A 22,254-nucleotide genomic window follows, 5' to 3' on the forward strand; every position below is an offset into this window, starting at 1 on the left:
TTGGTATGGAGGACACATAATGTTATCTTGGATGGGGAGTCATCATCAGATGTAGAAGTAACTTTGGATGTGCACCAGGGAAGTGTGCTGGGACCCATGCTGTTCATGTCGTATATTAATGACCTTGCAGACAATATTAATGGTAAAACCATGCTTTTTGCAGCTGATGCAGTTATCTATAATGAAGTACTATCTGGAAGAAGCTGCATAAATATTCAGTCAGATGTTGATAAGATTTCAATGTGGTGCAGAGACTGGCAACTTGCTCCAAATGCTCATAAATGTAAAACTGTACACTTCACAAAATGAAATAACATAATATCCTATGACTATAATATCAAGTTACTGCTGGAATCGGCGGCCAACTCGTATAAATACCTGGGTTTAACACTTTGTAGGGATATGAAATGGAATGCTCACACAGGTTCAGTCGTGGGTAAAGCAGGTGGTAGACTTCAGATTATTGGTATAATATCTAGGAAGTCTACAAAGGAGATAGTTTACAAATCACTCATGCAACCAGTTCTAGAACATTGCTGAAGTGTGTTGAACCCTTACCAGATAGGACTAACAGGGAATATTGAATGTATACAGAGAAGGGCAGTGTGAATGGTCACAGGTTTGTTTAATTCATGGGGGAGGGTCACAGAGACAATGAAGGAGCTGGTCTGGAAGACTCTTTACGACTGATGTAAACAATCCCGAGAGAGTCTATTAACAAAATTTCAAGAACTGGTTTTAAGTGATTACTCTAGGACTATACTACAACCCCCTAAGTATTACTCACATAGGGACCATAAGGATGAGATTAGAATAATTACTGCACACAAAAACAGACACATTCAATCAATCATTCTTCCTACACTCCATATGTGAATGGAAAACAAAGAAAACCGAATAACTGGTACAATGGAACTTAGCCTCTGCCATGCATCTCACAGTGGTTTGCAGAGTATAGATGTAGATGTAACTGAGCAGATCGTTCTTTTTGTGTTTGGTATGAACTGTAGCTTTTTAAAACAATTTTTCTTTTACATATTCTACCATTCACTTCTCCTTTACCAGTTCTGCTACAAAACAATAATTGCACTGCACTATATGTGCACTGGGAAAATGGATTTGTTTTTATAAGAACCTCTTGCATGTGAATTGAGAAGTTTTGTAAATTGCGATTAGGGTCATACACCCCCACAAAAATCCTTTACTTTACTGCAAGCTTTAGAAAACTACTAATATTACTGCATCAAACTGACAGGTTTATATGGAATTATAGATTGTTGGCACTGCAACATAAGTCACCATATGTGAGCATAATTTTAATAGTGACTGAATGGTAACAGAGCACATGAATATGTAAGCTTTTTACCAGAAGAGAATATTGTTACTGTGTCCTTTACATCAATGTCAATTTTGATGTAGCTCTCCATGGAAGTCTATCTTTTGGATGCCTCTTCATCTTTGCATAACTGTTGGAACAAACATCCTCTTGAAGCTATTCACTGTAGTCAGGCCTTCGTCTTGCTCTACAAGTTCTCTCTCCCAAACACACGCACACTTACCTCTATCTCCAAATTACAAGGGTGGTTTGTAAAGTTCTCGGAATCACCACGATAGGTCAGTGCTAGCGCAAAGAGTTGTTCACATGACATTCATTGGATTGTTGCCTGTAAACACGTGCCACATCAGTGCTCTGGGAAGAGAGCTGTGGCAGTGATGTGGCTTTGTTGTTGTGTAGTGATTTGCGAAGATGGAAAAAAATCTAGATTCGAGCAGTGATTAAGTACTTCGTAAAGAATGGTATGAAAGCGAAGGACATTCATGCTGAATTCCAGAACATACTGGGGGAATCTGCTCCTTCATATTCAACTGTTGCCAAGTGGACAAAGGAATTTAAATTTGGTCGGAACAGCTTAGATGATGATCCGCACAGTGGTTGGCCAAGATGTGTCACTATTCCAGACATCATTGCAAAAGTGCTCAAAATGTTCCTGGAGGATCACCGATTGAAAGTGCACGAAATTGCTCACGCTTGCCAGATGTCATCTGAAAGGGTATATTAAATTTTAACTGAAGAATTAGAAATGAAAAAATTGTCTTCAAGATGGGTGCCGTGACTCTTGACACGCGTCTGCACACATGTGCCATCGCCATGCCAAAATTACATGAACTAAGGTATGAATTGTTGCCTCACCTGTCTTATTCACCTGATATGGCTCCGTCAAACTTCAAACTCTTCCCAAAACTGAAAATTTTTCTTGGTGAACAAAGATTCACTTCAAACAAAGAATTGGTAGCCGGAGTTGATAACTATTTTGCAGGCCTGGAGGAAACTGATTTTTGAGATGGGATCAAGGCATTAGAACATTGTTTGACCAAGTGCATTAATCTATAAGGAGACTACATGGAAAAATAAAAAAGTTTCAGTGATGTAAGTACTTTTTTTCTATTCCGTTCTGAGAGCTTTTCAAAGCACCCTTATAATTATCTATGATGCCTCAAAATGTGTCCTGTCAACCTATTCTCAAGTTGTCCCATGAATTTCTTTTCTCCCAATTTCAGTATCTCTTCACAGATTATCTGAGATACCTATCTATTCTTCAAAAATTCTTTTGTAACGCCTCATTTCAAAATCATTTAGTCCATTCTCATCCGTAATACTTATTGTTCATTTTTTACTCCCTTATAGCTATACACCAGACAAATATCTACAGAAAAGATTTCCTAAGATTTTAACTGTTCGATGTTAACACATTCCACATACTTCTCTTTGGCTGTTGCTATTGCTGGTCTGCACTTTGGTCATCATCATTAGTTATTTTGCTTACTGAAATAGGAATTTTTAGAGTCACATTTCTTAATATAAACCCCTCAAGCTGCAACTAATTTAATTTAGTCAAATTAATTCATCTTATAATCTCTTTTTCAAGATACGGTTCATTCCATTCAACAGAATTTCCAAGGTCTTTGCCACTTCTGACAGTACCGGAAAACTTAGTTTCTATTTCTTTTCCCTGAACTTTAATTCCCTATTAAAACTTTTCTTCGGTTCCTTTTGTACCTGCTCAAAGTACACATTCAATAACATGGGGTACAGGCTACAATTCTGTCTCACTCCTTTCTAAACCGCTGTCTTCCTTTCATGTTCTTGAACTCTTATAAATGTGATCTGGTTTTTGAACAAGTTGCAGGTAACCTTTCTGTTCCTGTATTTTACTCCCGTTAAATTCAGAATTTCCAGTAAACATTATCAAAAGCTGCTTCTAAATCTACAAATGCTATAAATGTAGGTTCAACTTTTTTTAATCTACTTTCTAAATAGGAGGGTTAATAATGCCTCGCATATTTCAACATTTTCCTGAAATGTAAACTAATGTTTTCCCAGATCATCTTCTAGCAGCTGTAAAAATAATATTAATCAAAAATTTTGTTCATTATACAAAAACTACTACAGTTTAAAAGGGAGTGAAGGAACTTTTCTTTCTATTGAATCAATTTGCTTACTGATCCAGAATGAATTTTCACTCTGCAGCAGAGTGTGCACCGATATGAAACTTCCTGGCAGATTAAAATGGTGTGTTGAACCGGGACTCAAACCCAGGACCTTTGCCTTTCATGGGCAAGTGCTCTACCAATTGGTCGAGTCCCAGCCAGGCACACAGTTTTAATCTGACAGGAAGTTTCATATCAGTGCACACACACTGAAGAGTAAAAATTCATTCTGGAAACAATCCTCCAGGCTGTGGTTAAGTCTTGTCACCGCAATATTCTTTTTTTCCCAAGAGTGTTAATCCCCAAGTTTTGCAGGAGAACTTCTGTGAAGTTTTGCAGGTAGAAGATGAGGTACTGGTGGAAGTAAAGCTGTAGTACAGGTGACTCATGTTCGGGTAGCTCAGTTGATAGAGCACTTGCCCACAAAAGACGATGATCCCAGGTTGGAGTCCTGGTCTTGCTTAATGATCTTAACATATATATATATATATATATATATATATATATATATATATATATATATATATATATATATATATATATATATATATATATATATCAGCTTACAAACAATGTAAAAAGCAGTTTCATGTTTATTAATATAATATTACAACTTACTTGGTGAAGGCCTTCCAGCAAGCATCCACCTCGGGTCATAGGGCGCCTTAGTTGGCATGTACGTAACTTCTCTCTCTATTGGGTCAACTGGCTGAATGATCGGCAGTGGCGATTGCTTATCCTAAACACACACATCATGCAATACATGAACTTGCCAGCAAAACGTTTGGAGTCATAATGACACTGTCAAGTGAACTTAGTTATTTATGCAAATATTTTTAAAAACTCAAGATATGTACATGAAAAATGTAGTTATGACAAGAAAGTAAAATGTACATTTATAGTGCACCGAGAAGCTAGTGTTAGAATTAGAACATTTAGCGTTTAGCAAGACTTTCTTTTTCATTATTATGCCTCATGTGCCAAAAGAGAAATATTAGTTTTGAATAATGGAAAATCCAAGAGGGAATAATATTAGTTTTCAAAGCACAGTGAAAGGAAACTGTGATGTCTCTCTATTTATATAAATAATTTAGGAGTAAAGTTAACAACTCACTGAATAGTAGAGATACTGAGCAGACAAACAAAACTGAAATTTTAACTATCCTGCTTTCAGCCCCCCCCCCCTCCCACACACACACACACACACACACACACACACACACACACACACACACACACACACACACACACACAGAGAGAGAGAGAGAGAGAGAGAGAGAGAGAGAGAGAGAGAGGAAATAGCATTTGGGCAAAAGCCAGAGATGAAGATTTCATTCTTGTTTGTATATCTAGTGACAACTCAATGCCTTTGCTATTCGTTGAGCTGTTAATTTTACTGCTAAATTAGTTATGCACTGCCAGAACTTTCCATACTGTACTTGATGCTTAGTAAACCATAAACTTCATTAAACAAGAAATTTGGTGACAGATTGATTTACAAAACATATTCTCAATTTTTTTTAAATTTGTTTTTTATTAAGTTACATTATTTCATCAGCTGATCTACAAACAAAACATGCCTAGGGAGATAGAACATACCTTGGGAACATATGAGAGCCACTTCAGAATTGTGTAGATACCATCCAAATCTCTCGACTCAGTCTTGTGTGAAACACCATTATTGTACATTATCTGTGTGCCACCGAGTTGATTATTTGAAGCATAAACCTCACGGCCCAACAACTGAAAGGGAAATATTTTTATTTTTTAATGTGCAAATCAAATACTATGTTTCATCTGCTTTTAGGTGTGTCACTGATACAGTACAAAACACGTGTTATTTGGAAGATCTCTCCCCACCAATTTGAAGCTTCAATTAACTAAGGAGAAGACGAATTAAACACCTGTGTTCCCCTTGGACTGTTTGGATTCTGTGCAGGCTTACCATCCTTTTTCTCTGTTCTGATGAAACAAAGAAACCACATGCTTTATCTTTGTTTTCTTATGCATCGTTGGCCATTAAAATTGCTACACCAGGAAGAGTAAAAACTGACAAAATTTTACTTACATATATCCAACACAGTAGAAAAAATATACATTTGAATTTGGTGATAATTTAATACACAGAGCTGCCACCTCTGGCAGCAACAATGGCTTTTACACAGATGGGCAGAGAGTTGAACTGAGCTTGGTTGTCAGATATGGGTATGTATTTTCATGCTACTTCAACTATGCCAGATCTCACCGATCACAGTGACTGGCGAGTGGTGATGTGCTAGGGCAACAGTCAAATACCCTCTACACAGAGGCAATTCAGGATAGCACAGGCAATATGCAATCTTGTGTTATCTAGACAGCCATTGACCTTAACAGATCAGAAATGAAATTACAGACTACGCAAACAAGAGTTAATCATGTTATGTGTCCAATGGCACCCTGTATCATCACACCAGGTGCTGGGCCTATATGATAATGACTAAATGAATATGGCAACGTCTGTCATCATTGGAGCTGTCATCATTGGAGCTCACAAATATGGATACATCCACCGGGATCCTGTATGCAGAACTGTGTCCACGCCACTGCTGGCACACCTCTCTCTGATGCTGAAACAAGGGAAGTTGCAATAATGGTCACTTTTCTGCCAGTTTGTGGCACTCCAAATGCCACCACATTGTACAGATGCTTGCCTTGCTACAACCAAGCTTAATTCCTGACAGGGGGTTTACAACTCTCCACAACCGAGCGAACAATGTGCCGGTCCTCTCGGACACTAGATGCATGGCGCCATTTGACATCTATATGGCATTGATTATGGCCCTCCAGAACCCACCAAGTCCATATTCACTTGACAGTCACGGGATCCTGAAAAAGCTAGCAGCAATATCACAGAATGGGATATACCATGGTACCAACAGGCCATAATTCTGTCATCATCTAGTCTGGCATGTGCTGGTAGCCATCTATCCTCCTCACAGAAGGCTTAACATTTCATAAACTAACAACATTCACAGGTGTCCAGAGTGAAAATTTCACTCTGTAGTAGAGTGTGCACTGATATGAAACTTCCTGGCAGACTAAAACTGTGTGCCAGACCAAGACTCAAACTCAGGACCTTTGTCTTTCATCAGCAAGTGCTCTACTGAGTTACCCAAGCATGACTCATCCTCAAAGAGGTCATGAGCTGTGCTTGGGTAGCTCAGTCAGGAGAGCTCTTTTCCACGAAAGGCAAAGGTCCCAAGTTCCAGTCTCGGTCTGGCACATGGAAGTTTCAACATTCAAATGTGAAACCCTTACATACATAATGTAGACGGCATTACTCCTACCTATTTTGTGCAACTGTGCTGAAATACTAATCATTTGTGTATCCAAGCATGTAATATGCTTCATCCAAACTAGACATTTGTTGCATATGGAATACATGGGGTTGCAATTTTAATGGCCAGCAGTGGTGTTACATTCTTCACCTTTTTATTGCACAATATTGATAGTTAACCTGAAGCTTTTTCTAATAATGTAAAAGCTATAAGACAAACTGTAAGGTGTAAATCAGCCTGCGCAGACCAAATAAGTGTTAGTCTTCAATAGTTAAACAGAACATGCACAATTGGAAAGTGTGATGTAATGGATGACCTACAGCTGCATAGTTTAATGAGGATTTTTTTAAAAATCTTTGTCATATTATGTAAAGTTTAATTCCACCCATTTGTCTTTCAAAGAAAATACCACAAAGTTCCTTTCTTTTTCTAATTCTTGAAAGTCAAGCTGTCTTTAAATACTGTTAATTAAGTACAGTTTTCCGATGGCATTTTCACTCTGCAGCCAAAAGGCAAAGGTACCAGGTTCAAATCCTAGCCCAGCACACAGTTTTAATTTGCAGGATGTTTCAAATACAGTTTTCTTATCCTTATGAAAGTTTGTATTCTTTTAATAATAATAACTTACTTTGTTCAGAGCACTGTAACCTGTCAGAATGATATGTGAATTTTCAATCTGAATAACACGTTGGCCCAGCCGCACCAAGTAAGACCCTATGCCAATGGCACGGCAGGTCACCATTGATATAGTAACTATCTCTTTGTAAGCTTGGGAAGTTTCACCTGCAATGGCTCCAGCAGCTCTTAAGTTTTCTACACCCAGCCCGTCTTCCTTTCCTGAAGGAAATTTATTTGTCAGATTATTAAATTTGATTCAAACCCAATACAGTTATAATCTACAAATACAAAGACAAAAATAAAACATTGAAATCTATAAGAAGAAATTAAGATTAGTGTCAGATTAATACATCTCATTACTGACAGAATATCACCATCTTTCTAAGAAATAAAAATATCATATTACAGCTGTCCTTAGGAAATAACATGTTTCATTGTCTCACAAACAATTTGGAGGGAATAGGCCACTGTCTTATCAAAAGCAGCAACCACGCATTTGCCTTCAGTAATGTATGGGGGGAATATCCTTGGGAATGTCAAACAGAGATTTGAACTTCACTTCTCCATGGACAGTACATGGGCTGAATGTGTGTCCAAATAATATTCACATTTCTAGTAAAATAAAATGTATGTATTTTGTATTCACAGCATCCTGCAACCTTCATTAAGTTTATAAAATGTAAAGACTATGAACAAATATGCATTGATAAAAGCAGATATTGTAACATGAGAGTCCATGAACAAATGAATAATAGTGAAACTAATTCATCAGCATTAAGTACACATTTGAGACAGCAAAATCATGAAGCAACAGATGTAGCAAATTGCCTGTCAGTTTTACACACAACTGATAGAGACAAACATCTAAGCACTCTCTACAAAACAGTAATCTTTACTCAAATGAAAAAGGAGCATTTAGATGTACCATAGTTTATGGCAGTATTTGGCCCAATAGTGTTCCCGTCAACACTGCTGCGATACATGGAAATTTTGCAGTATGGTTGGGCAATATCGCTGATGTTGCAGACTGTTGCGTGCAGTTGGCGACATATTGGAGAGAGGTTGCCAGTGTTGTCCACAAATGGTGGAGAATATTTCCTGTTGTGTAGTGGTTAGTGGAAAACTGAGGAAAAGAGAGGACTATGAATTTTATAAATAAAATTTGTCTATGAACCAGGACTATAAGACTCTTAAAGTAATGTATATAAAGATAGAAATATGAAGAAAACAGTTGGCAAGCTGTTGCCAATGAGCTCAGGAATCATACTTAATGAAACATACAAAAAAAAATTTTGAAGCCTTCGAACCTATGTCAAATGTGAATCAAAGAAATCACACAGCGAGAGTGGAAGTGCAGGTGAATCTTCATCTGATGCAATGATTTTCATTTGATGCCATGAATTTCATACTGTCTCCAGACGTACCTGAAGCAGAAGCTGAAACAGTAACAATGGTGTGTACTGATGAACAAATATATATATTTTTTCCCAAACATCCATTAATGAGATCTTTCAGTCCTCCTACAAAAGCATTACATATTACTGGTAGCATGAGGCTTACTGATGAATAGTATACGTTAAGAGAGGTAAAGCAAATTTAAGTGCAAATCACCAGCAGCTAAAAACTGATGAACACCAATCGGGTTATAACTGGTATACACTTTCTCACATTTGTGCCAGTTTTAGCAGTTCTCAGACCAATTGCTTGTACAAGATATGTGAAATAGTGTTTTGACATATTGGTGAAATTCTGGGTAAAAGTTATGTAATGAACCTCCCTTGCATTTTTAGTGGTTTATGTATGTTGCATGTACATACTATGCATCAAAATACTCATTGGAGACTTGTCTATTATCTAACATGCACTTTTTTATATACACTATGTGATCAAAAGTATCTGGACGCCTCACTGAAAATGACTTACAAGTTCGTGGCACCCTCCATTGGCAATGCTGGAATCTAATATGGTGTTGGCCCACCCTTAGCCTTGATGACAGCTTCCACTCTTGCAGGCATACATTCAATCAGGTGCTGGAAGGTTTCTTGGGGAATGGCAGCCCATTCTTCACGAGTGCTGCACTGAGGAGAGGAATCGATGTCGGTCGGTAAGACCTGGCAAGAAGTCGGCGTTCCAAAACATCTCTAAGGTGTTCTATAGGATTCAAGTCAGGACTCTATGCAGGCCAGTCCATTACAGGGATGTTATTGTCGTGCAACCACTCCGCCACAGTCCGTGCATTATGAACAGGTGCTCAATCATTTTGAAAGATGTAATTGTCATCCCCAAATTGCTCTTCAACAGTGGGAAGCAAGAAGGTGCTTAAAACATCAATGTAGGCCTGTGCTGTGAAAGTGCCATGCAAATCAACAAGGGGTGCAAGCCCCCTCCATGAAAAACACTAGCACACCATAACACCACCACCTCCAAATTTTACTGTTGGCACTACACATGCTGGCAGATGACGTTCACCGGGAATTAGCCATACCCACACCCTGCCATTGGACCGCCGCCACATTGTGTACCGTGATTCGTCATTCCACATAACGTTTTTCCACTGTTCAGTTGTCCAATGTTTATGCTCCTTACACCAAGCGAGGCATCATTTGGCATTTACCGGCATGATGTCGACCACGAAATCCAAGTTTTCTCATCTCCTGCCGAACTCTCATAGTACTTGCAGTGGATCCTGATGAAGTTTGGAATTCCTGTTTGATGGTCTGGATAGATGTCTGTGCTGTACGTGTCCCTTCACATTTCCACTTCACTATCACATTGGAAACAGTGGACCTAGGGATGTTTAGGAGTGCGGAAATCTCGCCTACAGACGTATGACACAAGTGACACCCAATCACATGACCACGTTCAAACTCCGTGAGTTCCGTGGAGTGCCCCATTCTGCTCTCTCACAATGTCTAGTGACTAGTGAGGTCGCTGATGTGGAGTACCTGGCATGCACGCACGCACGGACACACGCACACACATTGAGTTTCAATGAGGAAAATTACATGGCATGGACATTAGACTATGTTACATGTCAATGTGTTATCATAACATTTATTTGTCTTTCACATTCATTAGCTTCACCAGCTCACAACCAAGTTATCGCATTTCAATCCCAGTGTTCATCTTAACTTGCCTAAATTTGTATAGCCATATGGGGATTTGAAACTCATTCCTCAGTTGACTGCCTTAACCACTGTATTACCTTCCTTGATTTGTTGGTGGAAGCTTCCTGATATTCAACAGTAGTGATTATGTGGCATCATAGGAAACTTAAATTATAATGTATAGGCAAACGGCTGAATCCCACTTCTCCCAAATGATTCAGTGTCTTAATATTTGTGCCACCTCATCTATTTCCAAGTAATAGACTACAGAACCAAAGTTGAATACAAAAGCAGACAAAACCAAACACACAAAAAAAGAGAAAGAATTGAAAATAATCCAACAGGAATAGAAGACAGCATAAGTCAACATTTGAGGGTTATGTATCTTACCAATTATGTCAGTAATCTTGTATCGTGCCTCACCCTCATCTTCAATAAGCACTGCTCTCACTGAATTCATTGCCGACACCTTAGCAAAGTCTTCAGTGGTAAGGTAAAGATACTTGAACCCCTGAAATTAAGAAAACAAATTATGATCCACCATCTTAAATTCACACATCAAATTCCACAAAATTTAAATGAAACAATATTGCCAACTAGCACTTACTGTGACTTGTCAAAAGTACATTAAAGTGACAGTCTTAGTATTCTCTTAGAAAACCTCAAATACTGTGATATCAAGGATCTGCTGGAACTGGTTTTCATTCTATTTAATTAAAAGAATTTGCAGAGTCAATAAAATAATCACTGCGGACGTACCACAGACATCGATACTTCTCTTATTGTTGTACACTCCTGGAAATTGAAATAAGAACACCGTGAATTCATTGTCCCAGGAAGGGGAAACTTTATTGACACATTCCTGGGGTCAGATACATCACATGATCACACTGACAGAACCACAGGCACATAGACACAGGCAACAGAGCATGCACAATGTCGGCACTAGTACAGTGTATATCCACCTTTCGCAGCAATGCAGGCTGCTATTCTCCCATGGAGACGATCGTAGAGATGCTGGATGTAGTCCTGTGGAACGGCTTGCCATGCCATTTCCACCTGGCGCCTCAGTTGGACCAGCGTTCGTGCTGGACGTGCAGACCGCGTGAGACGACGCTTCATCCAGTCCCAAACATGCTCAATGGGGGACAGATCCGGAGATCTTGCTGGCCAGGGTAGTTGACTTACACCTTCTAGAGCACGTTGGGTGGCACGGGATACATGCGGACGTGCATTGTCCTGTTGGAACAGCAAGTTCCCTTGCCGGTCTAGGAATGGTAGAACGATGGGTTCGATGACGGTTTGGATGTACCGTGCACTATTCAGTGTCCCCTCGACGATCACCAGTGGTGTACGGCCAGTGTAGGAGATCGCTCCCCACACCATGATGCCGGGTGTTGGCCCTGTGTGCCTCAGTCGTATGCAGTCCTGATTGTGGCGCTCACCTGCACGGCGCCAAACACGCATACGACCATCATTGGCACCAAGGCAGAAGCGACTCTCATCGCTGAAGACGACACGTCTCCATTCGTCCCTCCATTCACGCCTGTCGCGACACCACTGGAGGCGGGCTGCACGATGTTGGGGCGTGAGCGGAAGACGGCCTAACGGTGTGCGGGACCGTAGCCCAGCTTCATGGAGACGGTTGCGAATGGTCCTCGCCGATACCCCAGGAGCAACAGTGTCCCTAATTTGCTGGGAAGTGGGGGTGCGGTCCCCTACGGCACTGCGTAGGACCCTACGGTCTTGGCGTGCATCCGTGCGTCGCTGCGGTCCGGTCCCAGGTCGACGGCCACGTGCACCTTCCGCCGACCACTGGCGACAACATCGATGTACTGTGGAGACCTCACGCCCCACGTGTTGAGCAATTCGGCGGTACGTCCACCCGGCCTCCCGCATGCCCACTATACGCCCTCGCTCAAAGTCCGTCAACTGCACATACGGTTCACGTCCACGCTGTCGCGGCATGCTACCAGTGTTAAAGACTGCGATGGAGCTCCGTATGCCACGGCAAACTGGCTGACACTGACGGCGGCGGTGCACAAATGCTGCGCAGCTAGCGCCATTCGACAGCCAACACCGCGGTTCCTGGTGTGTCCGCTGTGCCGTGCGTGTGATCATTGCTTGTACAGCCCTCTCGCAGTGTCCGGAGCAAGTATGGTGGGTCTGACACAGCGGTGTCAATGTGTTCTTTTTTCCATTTCCAGGAGTGTATATAAATTAATTGCCACAGTACAACCAACAAATTGAAATAGCTCTCTTTGTAGATGATGGAAGTGTTATACAATAGAACCTAATGGAGACATTTCAAAACAAAATTTTGTGAACACTATTAACTGGTCCTCAGCAAATGGAATATCACTAATGCAATACGTGCCACTGTAGTCTTGCCGCCTAAAACACATGTGGGGAAAAATCTATAAAAGAAACATAATTTTTTGAACTTTGGAGTTTATATTGACATTAACCTGGATTAGAAGTCGTGTATTATAGTTCATCTTGCACACCGAAGCTCAGACTTCTGGATTACAGGTAACAGCAGACTTTGACGATGAAAATATCAGTAAGTTTACTTTCTCATCATATTTACACTTGCTGAATGTCTTATTGGATCACATTCTGAGGCAGCTCACCATTGAATAATGATATTTTCATTATGCAGAAGTGTGTAAAAAGAGTAAGGAAAGAAAAAAAAGAAAAAGGAAGGAAATAAGATCAAGATTTAAAGTCATTGGACACAGAGTACACTCTAACACAGGGGGGGGGGGGGGGGGGGGGGGAGGGGGGGGAATCAGCTGATCCATTTTCAATGGAACCATCGCAGTTTTCTGCTATGCTAAAATACTCTAATGTTGTCCCCTGGGGCATATTTGCCCACAAGTGCCCATCAGTTCACCCACAGACAGACAAGTAGTACAGGCTCCCGCCAGACAGTTCTGTAACACACAATCTGCCCACACGTGAGGCACTTTGTCACCCGTGACCAAGGGCGTTCAGCCAGGACAGTATGATCACACAGCTGGCTGGCTGCACTTGCACTATATGTTTGCTTACATCTGTCCCTCAGACCCCATAGGTATCAGGCTACCCATGGGCAGGCACTAGAGCTGGAACAGCTCACTCTTAACAATTTAGAGAAATCACAAAAAAAAGAAAAAAAAAAACCTAAATTTGGATGGTAGCTCCTCTTGAACGTGATTCCAGTGTGTAATAATGATTATATGTAGTGGCCACTCTACAGTTTTATGAAATTTATTGGCAACCATAAATCAGTGTTTGGAAACAACAGCAACACTCATAAATATAACACTAAATACAGAAAATGATTTGTAGTTATATCCTTCAACTACAGCACGACACAGAAAAGATTGGAGTATTTGCCATAGATATCGTTCACCACTTATGTAGCGACACAAAGTATCTAACTGTTATAAAAATTGATATCTGATTAACATCTACAGCCCAAAAAAGAATTACGGAATGTATTGCACTCAATTTAAAAAGACAGAAAGAGAGAGAACACTGATCATTTTCATACACTCAAAAGAAGTTAGCATTTGCGCAAGAAGGGGGATAAGCAGTTGTTACGTCAGGTACTCTTATAAATAAAATCATTATTATTTAAAATTATCATTATTGACCACAGTAATTGGTTACTAAGCAATAGAAGTAGGAGAAAACAATATGCAAAAACCATTTTTGTAGGTTCTTGTTACCGAGTTTTTCATTTTTAGTTTTTCCAACTAGTCATAAGGATTATAATTTACAACAATTAAAATTTCAGCCTAAAACATTCTACCTTGTCAGGCTCCTCTGCATCTTCCCACGCAACTCTGAACAGGCTCTTGACTTCCTCAGCAAGACCAATACGAGCGCCACTGTTGGCAGCTATATATATTCGAGGTATCTGAAGTTTTCGAGCTAACTCTGAAGCCAACTGGAATACCAAGTCTTCTCGGGGCCCAAAGGATCCAATAAGATATGTAATGTCATTAGCAATTACAATAATGTCACGTCCATCAGGATATTCTGGTGTGAAAAGGGTCATGCGCCATGCTACCATACCAACCTGAAACATTCAATAATTCATTTTTACTGTACTCAAACTAGTCCTACAAGTGCATCATCTACATGAAAACAAAATTTTTAACATAATACAATGCATACTACATGTTTCTTTAAGAATCAAAGAGCATCAAGTGCAATAAATTATAAATATGTTGGAAAGATAGAATTTTAAGTTTTTCCACTAAATATGTAACAGAAGCTGTCACAAACTTTAAAGAAAAATGCATAGAAAAACCCACAACTAGAAGTGTCATTTATTTCTTGAAACTGCTTTCACAAGGGAACCATCTGTTGTGAGCTGCATCTTACACATCGTAGGGTGGGAATGCGCTGACCTTCCTTTCTAACGTCCCCTCCCAAGAAAGGGACTATTAGCCTAGACGCTCGAGATTCTCTAAGTGTATTATCAGCAGGACTGAAATTTCACTTCCTGATTAAGTACTGGTCAGCAAACTGCCCCAAGAGAATTTTCTTTTTGATAACATTACAAGAGTGTCCATTCAGTACTGTGGAATGGATCTGAGATCAACATGTTTTCTCCTATGGGGTACTTCATGTTTGCGCAAGAATGGTTTCACTAAACAATTTCTTAATTCCTGGACTGGAGGGGAAACTAAAAATATTATACATAATCAATTAAACAAATACTGCAATTAATTTGTAAATGATTTTCCTCCATAATTTAAACTTTTACCCAGGCCTGGGTAAGAGGTACATTTACCCAAGCTAACTTTCAAAAAGAAGTGTGTACTAAAAGAGATTGCCAGTAATAATGGTTATAACCCCAACATAGTCGATAATATAACTGAGTGCAAAATGAAAAAGACAGTTTCCACACTGATGAAGTCCGTGAAAAACAGGGATGAACATGAGAGATTTATAGCTATTCTGTTCTAGGAAACATATCTTATAAAATGCAATGTGTGCTCCATGGACATGGCTGTAATGTACCATTTTCCACCAACAATAGCTTAAAATGGAATTTTGTTTGTTTCAGCAATAACAATTATATTGAGCTATTGCAATCAGGAGTTTATAATAAATGTAATGATTGCCTGGCATATTACATAGGGGAAACAGGTGGGTCTATAGCCATAAGATATAAAGAACACATGCTGTCGAGGTTGGATAAGAATAAGAATGGGTCAACGTCTGTTGAACACATCATCAAAGAAGGACATATGGCCCCTACCTGTTAACGACACCAAACTATTGTGTAAAGAAGCAAAGGGTATGAAATTAGATTTATTGGAGGAGGTGCAGATATACAAGCACAAAAAGTTTGACAGTGGGAATTTACTGAATTATCAGTGTTATTTGAAAAGTTCCAGCTTCCATGGAGGTTTTCAGCCTATATTGGGCATAGCAGGTAGGCACTATAAGTTACTCAATTGTGCCATATGATTGTATGATTATCTTTTGAGATAAACTAATGTTTTAGGGCAATGCTCCCATAGGAATTTGTCATAAAGAGTCATGAGCTGCTATTATGTTAACAGTGGTTTATGTTGAGACATATATGTTAATGTGCCCTTTGTCATTTTGTACCATGTTACAACACTCATGCACTAGGATGCTAGTCGTAGAAATAATGTCAATCATTGGTAGTGTGGCTATGTACGACGACTACTGTTGGCTGGTAGAATTAGCCCTATACACTATTACAGGGTGTATACAAGGACAAGGAAAAAAAAAATTCCCGGATTGCATTTCCCGGTTAAATAATTTTAAAACACTGTACAAACAAGTAATAAGATTTGAAAAGTAAAAGACTGTGAAGTAAACAGCTATAGCCATACTACATTCTTTCTTGTAAATTAAGATAAACAAAACTACAAACATAGTGAACTTAAAACAACTCTTTAGAACAACCAGTGTGCTATGCAGCTGCTGTGCTACCAGGAAACTACAATACAGGAGATTTGTTAATATAATGCGCAGCTGTCTTCTTTTATTGTAATGTTTTTATAAATCGCATGAAAATGAAGACATAATGCAAAAAATCCACAGGGGTGAAAGCATCAATAAACCAAAGTCAGCAGACCATTTAACATAAATTTCAAAACAATAACCAGAGTGCTGGTACAATGCACAGCCAACATTCACTGTGCAGTTCAATACGAGTATGTTTTTGTTGGCTTAGATTGTTCTCTTCTGAAAAGTTAGGTTCTTTGAGTATTATTGTTAACAAAAATTTAATAATACAGTTAACATACGTCATTCTCTCCTGGCAATCTCTTCTGCTCCTCTAGATGATCGTCCACAAGAACTAATTCCACATACTCCAGTAGCTGGGTTGGAACAACAACTGAAACACAAGATAAATTCTGTTGAACATTATTTTATCAACTGTGAACAATAGTAAATGCAAGAAACAGGTAGTTGGTGGGGAGGAGAATGACATGAAGGAGAAGAAGAGGGGTTATGGTTACCTGACAAGTAACATAACTCAACTTTACTACAACATTAGAAAGTTTTGACTGGAATACAAAAAGGAAGAAGTTAACAAAAAAACTTAAAAAAGAAATGCGTGACAGAACAGGCTTATGTTAAAGTACAGTAGTGCTCAAAAGTATTTTGACAAACACATTAACTGGATTAATTAAGAACAAATATGAAACATTAAAATCAGTAATTTATTTCACTGACAGATATTCAATGTTCTACAGAACAGTGACCAATTAGCCCTTGTTTGCAACATAATAGAGTGTAATTTTTTTAATGAGAACAACGGTGGCGCAAAAGTATTTTGACATTGTTGAAAAAAACACTTTTAAACACATAATTATCATCTACTGTAATAAGAAAATCAATATTTAGTGGGATATCCCTTGGCTTTTATGACAACCTCACACCCTGCCAGCGTTGAGGTGACCGACTTTTGAAAACGATCAATTGGAATTTTATTCCACTCATTTCTGACAGCTTAAAAAAATAGCATCTTTGTTCGAATAATTTTTTATTCTTATTCTGCAATCCAACTCTTCCCACAGATGTTCTATAGGATTCAAATCTGGACTTTGACTTGGCCACTCCAAACCCTTGACTTTTTTGCATTTAAAAAAAATCACTACTGTACCTGGACTTGTGCTCGAGATTGTTATCTTGTTGAAAATACCACACAGCTGGCATGTGTTGTTTAGCGTATGGTAGCATTTGAGTCTTCAATACTTTTTTGTAAATGAACTGATCTGTATTACCTTCAATTCGAACTAATGGTCCAACTTCAGAGTGTGAAGAACCATCCCCAAACCATCATACTGCCACTTACATATTTGACCATGGGAATTTGGTACCTAAAGTCATGTCTTTTATTTACAGGACATCAAACATTAATTTAAATTTGCTCTCATCACTCCACAGAATTTTAGACCACTCTAAACTTGACCATGATCTGTGCCATTTTGCTAATGCAAGTTGGGCCTTCCTGTTTTTCATAGATACTAAAGGCTTTTTTGCTGGTTTTCATCCATGTAATCCAAAGAATTTCAAGCATCATTTGACGGTGGAAATATGAATGTCCACATTCTATTTTTCTTTTAATTATCTTTGCATCATTACAGCCGACTTGCAAACATCACTTGTTGATAACTTTTTTATGATATGACCGATTATAGGAGACTTTTTTCGGATGTCCAGTTCAAGGCTTATTTTTGGCAGCCTTTCATTTACTATAAAGTTTTTTTTCCCTGTACTAACAAGCTGACAAGACACTTTAAAAATAAGAACAACTTCGGTTTGTCTCGGACCTCCTTTACTGCACTTATCAAGGCATTTCTAAAGTCACTGGAATATTCCTTATGTTTCAGCATTTGAAATAATCACTGTAAGTAGATATCAGTAAAAGTCAGAACTAAGAAGCAAGTAAAGTCTACAAATTTTGGGAGAAAACTTCATGTCAAAATACCTTTGAGCTCACTGAAAGTCACATTCGTCTGCAGTGCAAAGTGTAAACAAACAAGTTGCAACCTATTACCTTCATATAATCGCAGTTATACTGCTCTCCACTATACTCAAGACACTGTCTGGTAGTGTTTTACTTTCAAGAAATAATAACGAATTTTAAATTGTAAAAATACTTTTAAGCGCTCTGTATATGGTGGCGGTTATCGTTACTCCTTGCAGTGTTTATTATTCATTAGCTGGTAAGCTGCCAAGTGAGGGACGGAAGGGGTGGGTGGGCGGGGGGGGGGGGGGGGGGGGGAGGATGAAGGGTGGGGGGCAGGGGGGAGAATGGGAGGGGGGGGTAGGGGGGAGGGGGAGAGAGAGAGAGAGAGAGAGAGAGAGAGAGAGAGAGGAGCTCTCTCCTTTGAAATACGTACATGATATTCTCAGCATGTTTAATTTAAAGAGCACAAGGACAGCTTAAACATTGCGCTGAAAATACCAACTGGGCCTTTGACCAGAATGCTCATGCATAGAACAGATCTTCAACCTGAAACAGCCCAATGATTTGCATATTTGTCTCCTAAAATGGGCAAAGACTGCACCCAAAAACAGTGAGTCTCATAAAGCAAACACTCACAGGCCCAAAGTACAAAATAAAATTAATGAGGAAACTATCAGGGCCCTCTGAAAGTAAAACTGAAGTTCACCAAAGAGATGGACAGTTGCCACTCCTCTTCAATTATAACAAACTCATTAGGGAATGGGAAAAAGAATTAAAAAGCCACAACCAACAGAAGCTTACCCAACTTGGACAAACAAAAGACAACGTTAAAATCTCTCACTTAACTTTCACAGACGTTTCAGCAATACTAGTGGACAGTGAAAGCACAGCAATCATTCTTCAAAGAATGAGCTGAAAAAGTGGGCCAAACAAATCTCTTTTGTCATAAATAAATAAATAAATAAATTTCAGAAACACCCCATCCTCCTTCGAAGGCCACAGTAACAGAGCCTTTTTTTTTGTACAAATCAAGCACTGGAATATATGATATACATCACAAAATTAAAGAATATACCATGGAACCAACAACTTAAAAACTCCCCAAAAAAACCACATAGATACAGTGGAAGTAGTAGACAAAATGTGCATAGTCAAAAGAAATTGTTGGGTTGTACAGTTAGAGAATTAGATGAAAATCAACAACCCAGAACTAAGTGGACTCAAGAAATAAATACACACAACACAGACACAGTTAGAGCTATGAGGACGATTACAAGAACAAATCTGCACTGTGTGATCCAAAATGGTTCATGTTGTGTATTGCGGTCGGAAGGAAAAAGTACTAACAGTCAATTTGAACACACTTCAATATAATTAAAGAAAAATGCCTTCTTGGCATACGCTAAGTGTTAAACTCGTGAACAAACAGAAAAAACCTCCACTACTCCTATGGTGACATACCAGATAAGGAAACAAGACAATAGAAGAAATATTGACCAAAATCTACTCTACCAAAATACAAAATACAGTGTGCTACTACAATACTATGGCGAGTGAATACAATGCTTGGGTCGGTGTAAGTACTGGCTAGAGTTGTTCCTAGCAGTTGGTAAACACTGCCGGTTTGACGGTCTAGGTGTACTTATAAAGCCAGGTCGGTGGAGTGCTACATCAGTCATATGAGTTCAGATTGGTGGAACACTGTCACATGTTGTCTGGCGAAGTAGTTCCATGTTTCTCTCCATGCACTTGAAAGGGGGTCAGGAACCCATCTTGCGTTTCAGTTCTGCGAACCCTCTAAAAATAAAGGACTGATACGACATTTTGGGAAAAGTAAGTGCACAGTACCACAAGTGTCCTTAAAAGTAGGGGCGTCCAGGTCAATGTCCATGGGTTTGTGGCTGGCAGGGGCAGGTGGCAGCAATGCAGAAAGGGCAGCTGGCGGTGGAGACAGCAGCTTAGGCGGAGACAGAAGTGGAGGTTCTGCCACAGGGCAGTTATCGATAGGCACTGGTAGCTCCCCTGGGGCATTATGGTCCACCAGACGGGGGCGGAGATGGTTTAGGTGCCGGCAGGCAGCACAACCGTCGGCCCACCAGAGAGACGTCATTGCCCAGCTGCAGAACTCGGTGATAACCACAGGTGCCCACCATGCCAGTGGATGAGAGAAGGTCGATGCCCATACCTCCTGCCCAATGCGCAAAGGAGTAAATCGGCATGCGGGTGGGAGGATAAGAAGCCTAAGGAAGCAGTATGGATAAGGGAGAATGGAACAGTCGACCGTGAAGTATCTACACTGGACTTTTACCAGCTGGGGGAGTGGTGTGGTATGTAGCCAAGAAAAGAAGCACCACCTCCTCCAGCAGGTAATGGCTCAGCAGCTTATCGAACGGGTCTTGAACACCTGCACAAATCATTCTGCCCGGCCGTTTGATGCAGGGTGAAATGGGGCGGTATGGATTAGGGAAATTCCACTGGCAGTACAGAGTTGCTAAAACTCAGTCTAAGTAAACTGTGGACTCTTATCTGTAACAATCATTTCGGAGAGTCCATGAACAGCAAAAAGGCACGGGAGAATTTTGATAGTCTCAGCAGAAGTGGCGGTCATCATGCGGTAGACATAAGGGCATCCCGACCCGGAGTTGATCAACATGAGCCAGTGGGAACCATGAAACTGTCTTGCAAAATCCAAATGGAGATGTTCCCTTGGAGCAGCTGTATCCGGCCATGATAAATACTGGTGCGTGGGTGCTGCCTGATGTGTTTGGCATGTGGTGCAGGCTGACACGAGGGAGGCAATGTCTTTATTCATTCCACGCCAATGAAGATGTCGGCGGGTCAGCTGTTTGGTGAGGCCAATGCCCCAATGGCCAGCATAGAGAATGTTGGACATGGCGGCACAACGTATGTGGTATTACCACCCGAGGAATGTCAGAATCACTATGTAAAAGGATGACGCCACTGTGGAAAAAGAGAGTGTGCCGATGATCTCAAAAAAATACTCGACCTCTGCAGTTCGGATGCTATGACAGCTGGTCGGCCAACCCCCAGCGATTTGGCAGTGGAGAGCTTGCAGTGTCCAATACTGAGCAGCGGCTTGCCGGACCGTATCGGCATCCAACAGAAGTGCTTCCAGAGCTGTGTACATGTCCAGTTTCACATGGAAAAAAACCAAGGGGGAAGCGTCAAACTTACAGTCCGCCCTGGGAGGAAGCCGGGACAGAAAATTGGCATTTGCATGCCATTCAGAGGTGCAATAGACAGTATCAAAGTTGAACATCACCAGGAAGAGCACCCAATGTTGGAGGCAGCATGCTGTCCAGGTGGGCAGTGCAGCACCCAGATGAAACAAAGAAACCAAAGTTTGTGATTGGTCTGCAGTGTGAAATGATGACCATACACGAAATCTTAGAATCTTGTCGGGGCAAAAACCAGCATCAAAGCTTCCTTTTCAATTTCACTATATTTTATTTGCGTGATGGTCAATTGTTTGAATGTCAAAACCACCACTTTCTAGAGGACCGCACCCAAGCCATTGTCCGAGGCATCGGCGGCAACAATGAGAGGCACGGAAGGATTGTAAGTGGCCAGGCAAGGATGGCGGGAGAGAGCTGACTTGAGATGTGTGAAAGCCTGCTCACACGCACTGTTCCAAACCCAATGCGCACCCTTGCGCAATAATCAGGTCAGGGGCGCCGAAATCTTGGTGGCATGGGGTATAAAATGCCAATAATAGTTGACTTGACTGAGAATGGATTGCAGTTAC

The 22,254-nt window shown here is 40.2% G+C and overlaps 1 protein-coding gene across 2 annotated transcripts in view; it reads right to left on the reverse strand.

Moving 5' to 3' along the window:
- LOC124545154 (acetyl-CoA carboxylase) overlaps positions 1-22,254 on the reverse strand; it is a 259,301-nt gene that overhangs the window by 14,174 nt on the left and 222,873 nt on the right. For both annotated transcript variants that reach the window (XR_006967594.1, XM_047123987.1), the window contains exons 27-32: positions 16,816-16,907; positions 14,331-14,600; positions 10,922-11,042; positions 7,435-7,643; positions 5,089-5,232; positions 4,108-4,228 (exon numbers count right to left, since the gene is read on the reverse strand). Coding sequence is in view for 1 of the 2 variants with exons in the window: in XM_047123987.1 (XP_046979943.1) it covers positions 4,108-4,228; positions 5,089-5,232; positions 7,435-7,643; positions 10,922-11,042; positions 14,331-14,600; positions 16,816-16,907 (957 nt within the window). In the remaining variant the exon portion in view is untranslated. The remainder of the gene's footprint in view (positions 1-4,107; positions 4,229-5,088; positions 5,233-7,434; positions 7,644-10,921; positions 11,043-14,330; positions 14,601-16,815; positions 16,908-22,254) is intronic.

Source organism: Schistocerca americana, chromosome 8 (assembly GCF_021461395.2).
Source record: "Schistocerca americana isolate TAMUIC-IGC-003095 chromosome 8, iqSchAmer2.1, whole genome shotgun sequence".
In the NCBI taxonomy this organism is placed as follows: Eukaryota; Metazoa; Arthropoda; class Insecta; order Orthoptera; family Acrididae; genus Schistocerca; species Schistocerca americana.